The sequence below is a fragment of the Tigriopus californicus genome, chromosome 8, assembly GCF_007210705.1.
Source record: "Tigriopus californicus strain San Diego chromosome 8, Tcal_SD_v2.1, whole genome shotgun sequence".
NCBI lineage: Eukaryota > Metazoa > Arthropoda > Copepoda > Harpacticoida > Harpacticidae > Tigriopus > Tigriopus californicus.
In genome coordinates this window covers 6995384-7000686 of record NC_081447.1, presented here as the reverse complement: position 1 = coordinate 7000686, position 5303 = coordinate 6995384, and the positions used below count along the sequence as shown (strand labels likewise).

General features: G+C 42.0%; 2 protein-coding genes across 2 annotated transcripts; one reads left to right on the top strand and one right to left on the bottom strand.

The window, feature by feature from the left end:
• Positions 1–1937: 1937 nt before the first annotated feature.
• On the top strand, positions 1938–4680 carry LOC131884586 (glucose-6-phosphate isomerase-like; the record flags this gene model as incomplete). The annotated part of the gene is given in 10 exon segments (XM_059232415.1): positions 1938–2151; positions 2334–2427; positions 2527–2799; positions 2884–3099; positions 3165–3404; positions 3464–3603; positions 3670–3853; positions 3936–4064; positions 4131–4273; positions 4361–4680. Coding segments are annotated over 10 exon segments (1677 nt in total). The 3' UTR covers positions 4488–4680.
• Positions 4681–4901: 221 nt separating this feature from the next.
• On the bottom strand, positions 4902–5303 carry LOC131884588 (ribonuclease H1-like; the record flags this gene model as incomplete). Its single annotated transcript, XM_059232416.1, is given in 2 exon segments — positions 4902–4930; positions 4994–5303. Coding segments are annotated over 2 exon segments (324 nt in total), but the record flags the coding sequence as incomplete, so codon positions are not given.

Sequence of the window (5303 nt, the reverse complement as noted above, 5' to 3'; positions counted from 1 at the left end):
TAATCATGTGGCCTTTTTTAGTTCGCATTTCATTTGTCAATTCTTTGGCAATACTTTTTGCAATGACAGCATCTAACACTGTAAAAACTAAGCCAAAGAAATGGAACAGTACTTGTACGTTTATATTGTATCTTCAATGTGAATATTGCAGCCAAGGATGGTGTCTGTGAATTTAATAAATCTAATTATGTAAAAAAACATCAAGGGAATTTTTACTTTATAGATTGTACATTGTATAGACCACTCAAAAACACAGTATGTATGAAAAAGTGTATAGGCTGAAGGGAGAAAAATATCATAATTGTAAAATAATGTATTGGGTTGATGCACTATCCGTTAAATGGCCTGAAACCCACAATTCAATGTTTAACTTCTGTGTGACTTTACAGTCACCTTGCACATTATAATTGAAAGTAAGAGATTCTGCTTTATCTTTCAAAGTTATAACAAAGAACTTCTTTGTCTTCTTCTCTGCTCTGGTTCTCATGCTGCACTTATTTGATTGATTTCTTGTGTGCCATCCAAAAATATATTAATAGGGTCTGAGCAACATTAAAAAATAATCATTTTCTATGGGTGCCCAATTTCGTTTTTGCCTGATTCATGAGCAGAGTTAAGTTTGGCGAATTCTTGGTTTCTTTTAATTTTAAGAACTCAATTTTGTTTGATAAAGGATGGTTCAATAAAAAGAAACCAAGATCTCCAATGAAATCCATAATAGGGGAAATTTGGGGTTTTCAACATTCACACTGTCATCAAGTTTACAGTACATAAGACATCTGAGGACATTGACTCAAAATCTATGTACTGGTCTAGACAATTTTTTCCTCTTACCCAGAGCATGATGCCAAAAGGCTTCAGATTGTGGTTGATTCTGAATCTGCCACCAAAAGGTCATACAATTGAAAGATTTTTTGGCAAAATTATTGACTTGGACATCCAAAACTTAAAACCTTGAAAATGATAATTTCTGTTGAGTTTGAATTTCTTGCCTACTTTGCCTCTTTACTGTGACATAGATAGCTTGCTTGACTTTATTTGTCCGCACTATCAACCTATGGCAGTCTTTACTAATGGTTCAATTGCACAAGACGTATTTTAACACATGATTTGACAAAATTTTGGAAATGTTCAATGCCAGAAAAAGTGGACTAAATTTATTGTTTTCAATATGAATGTTTAGGTCTCCAAAAGATCTACCTTTTTTTCAATGAAAGCATGTTGATTCAATTCAAAAATGTAACCAAGATTTCAATGCGTGATTGCTTATCAATATCATCTATAACTTAATTCAAATGAGTTAAAGCCTTGGTCTTGGCCATGGTCCAAAGTCTTCATCACAATTTGGACGTGAATCAATATGAATGATCTTGAAAATACAAGGGGGCTCAGATATTGTAATGGTGAAAATATAGTGAGTTTTAGTCCCCCCTTTTCAGATGTGTTGCAATTGTATCAGTAACCTTTAGCTTTCCCTTTGTGACGTAACCCCACTGAATCCCAATTGCAATCAAATTTTAAAACAATTACTCAAGGACACTTGTTTTCAATCATTTTTTGGGGGAGGGGGGATTTAAAGCTACCTTAAAGCTAGCTGTACTTGTCAACATTGCATTTGGTTCAACTTTATTTGTGCACAACCGTTGAATAGTCTTGAGACATGCTAAGACTTTGTAGGTAACTTCAAGCTCCCAACAACTGCAGGTTTCGTTCATCAAATGGAAGGGAATATCGCATCTGTAGATATCTGTGCCTCCACCTCCTTCCCCCTTTTCAGTCCTCCTTTCCTTTCCTTGTCCCGCCGGTCCCTCTCTGATCCAGAAACGCGCTTGCTTCCCACCCTTCCCACGGATCTCACTCGTACCGTATTCTCGTTCTCGCTGGTGCTTCTAGTAGAGGATACACTCGCGATTCATTCGAGTTCATTCGAGTTCGAGACTCAGTGAGCGACACAAGACTATCAGCTGCAGACGAAATACACTCTCTCCCTCTCTCTTTTCCCGACGAGCAAAATAGCAAAATGGAAGGCAAAGGAGCTTTGAAACAAGAAGAAGCCTTCAAGAACCTTCAAGCTTATTATGACAGCCAAGGCAAAAGCTTGAACATCTCCGAACTGTTCTTGAACGATCCCGAACGGTTTAACAAGTTCTCGTAAGTAGCATTTAGAGCTATCGTCTAGGCGAGTGCATGACTGTTGTTGATGCCGTGCCAATGACCTTGTGAAGGTGACCACTGACGACACACAAATCCAGCCAGACACACCTTTCATATGACCTTGCATTGCCCGGTATTTGGAGTGTCATATGTGATTCGGTTTTGATCCTCTTTATCAGGCAAGTGCTTCCGACACCAGACGACGGGGATGTCTTGGTGGATTTCTCCAAGAACCGATTGGACGATGAGGCGTTCAAGCTTCTACTCGACTTGGTAAGAACCATGCCAACCGATCGATCCTTCCATCGAGCGATCTCTCAATGGTATTTTGTCTCTCAAACATGGCTGGCTGTTCGGCTTCTTTCGTTTCAGGCTCGAGCCAGACAGGTGGAACTGGCCCGGGAGGCCATGTTTACTGGCCAGAAAATCAATTTCACCGAGGATCGAGCCGTGCTTCATGTGGCATTGCGAAATCGATCCAATGCCGAGATCGTGGTGGATGGCAAGGATGTGATGCCAGCCGTGAATGCGGTTTTGGCCCATATGAAGGAGTTTTGTGAGGAGGTGATCAGTGGAGCGTGGAAGGGATTCACCGGAAAAGCGATTACTGATGTGGTCAACATTGGCATCGGTGGCTCGGATTTGGTGGGTGAAATCACATCGCCTATGCTTATGATAGATATACTACGCGTTTTTCTAGTACGCTAGGAGTGAATTGATTCATTTTAGGGCCCTCTCATGGTCACGGAGGCCTTGAAGCCTTTCCAAATCGGCCCTAATGTTCACTTCGTATCCAATGTGGATGGCACTCATATGTTTGAGACCTTGAAGAAGCTGAATCCGGAGACCGTGCTCTTTGTCATTGCCTCCAAGACTTTCACCACCCAAGAAACCATCAGCAATGCCAACACGGCTAAACACTGGTTCTTGGAAAAGGCCAAAGACGTAGGACGTTTGGCGTGTACGGGCTTAAACAACGGTTTCTTAACAATAGTCCTTGCTATATTTAGCCCTCTGCAGTGGCGAAACACTTTGTCGCTCTCTCGACCAACGCTCCAAAAGTCAAGGATTTTGGCATTGATGAGAAAAACATGTTCGAGTTTTGGGATTGGGTGGGTGGACGCTACTCCTTGTGGTCAGCTATTGGCATGACCATCGCCTTAAACATTGGATTCGACAACTTTGAGAAGCTTTTGAGTGGAGCACACCACATGGACGTGCACTTCCGTACCGCTCCTCTTGAAAAGAATGCAAGTTTCATCAGTACTGGTAACTGTGAATCCATGAATCGAATTCGAGTTTTTCCTAGATCCCCGTGATTATGGCATTACTGGGAGTGTGGTATGGCAATTTCTTTGGAGTTGAAACTCAAGCTCTCCTCCCTTATGATCAATATCTTCATCGATTCGCCGCCTACTTCCAACAAGGTGACATGGAATCCAACGGAAAGTAAGTTCAATCAATACTGCTTTTGTACACTTTTGAAGATTTTAAGGAGCGCCTCTTCTTCATCAGGTATGTGACGCGTTCTGGAGAGACGGTGGACTATTCCACGGGTCCAATTGTTTGGGGCGAACCTGGCACTAACGGCCAACATGCGTTTTATCAACTCATTCATCAAGGAACGAAGGTGATTCCTTGCGATTTCATCGCTCCGGTCAAAACTCATAACGACATTCAAGATGGTTTGCATCACAAGGTAATGTGTTGGATTCACTCAGAAGGAATTCGAATAAAAAGGGAGAGCGTTGATTATTCACTATTCTGAACGGTTATTTCAGCTCCTTCTGTGTAACTTCTTGGCCCAAACTGAGGCCTTGATGAAAGGAAAGACCGTTCAAGAGGTGGAGAAAGAGCTCAAGGATGCAGGAAAGGACCCTGAAGCCATTGAGAAGATCAAGCCTCACAAGGTTGGTTAAGAATGATGACCGTTTTGCTTTACAATGATCTCGGTTAACATGTATTATTCCTACTAGGTATTCGAAGGCAATCGCCCCACAACTTCCATCATGGTGGAGAAGATCACTCCCTTCACTTTGGGTTTGCTCATTGCTATGTATGAGCACAAGATCTTCACACAAGGTGTCATCTGGAACATCAACTCCTACGATCAATGGGGGTAATTTCATTGATTTCAAAAATATGACACATCAACTGGAATCGATCGCGTTGCTTAATTGCTGCATACATTTTCTCTTCTTTTCAGTGTTGAACTCGGAAAGCAATTGGCTAAGGCTATTGAACCCGAATTGGCCGACAACGTTCCAGTCACCACTCACGATGCGTCTACCAACGGATTGATCAACTTTATCAAGACCAAGCGATCGGCTTAAGTCTACAATTCACCAAATATTTACTCGCCAAGACATAGCTTTTGAGGCGTTTGCTTTAAAAATGTATTCGTTATGGCGCTAGTTGTGTAAATTCTCCCCCCCCAAATCGGCTAATATTATTTTATGAACAGCCATGAATTCATGGCTGAAACTAATCTTTTCGTGAATAAAAGCCACTTGTTATGGTAAGAAATGGTGTTTTCCTCTTTGTTAATAACAGAAATTGGGTTGGGCATTTTGGGTAGCGCTTAGGATGGTTCTCCATTAGCTAATCACAACACACTTTCCTGTTCATCCTCAACCACCTTCCACTTGAGATACCAACTCGTTTGAGGCATAAATGAACCAGGAAAACTCTTTGCAACAGGTTAGAGCTTGTGTTCTCTTTTGGTATGGCAGCAATTCAAGCACCTAGACATTACAACAACTCTATTCACAAACCTCTGGACGGTAGAAAAGTAACAGAATGAATTTGCGACATGTGTTTTTGACTCATTTTCTGATACCTGCACGAGCCAAAGCATCGGCCATTTCGTTGCCTTCGATGCCAGCATGCCCACGGACGTGATTCCAGGTGACTTGGATGGAGGGATCCGACAACTCCTCGTCCAGAAGCATGAGATCTTCTTTATTCTTCACCGGTTGATTGCTCGCGGTCATCCAACCTTTTTTCTTCCAATTCTTGATCCACAGCGTGATGCAGTTAATAAGAAATTGCGAGTCCGTATTGATGCATAATTGCTTCACATCCGAGGCCTTGGCCACACGGACGGCCTCGGTGGCGGCCTGGATTTCGGCACTGTTGTTGGTTTGCTT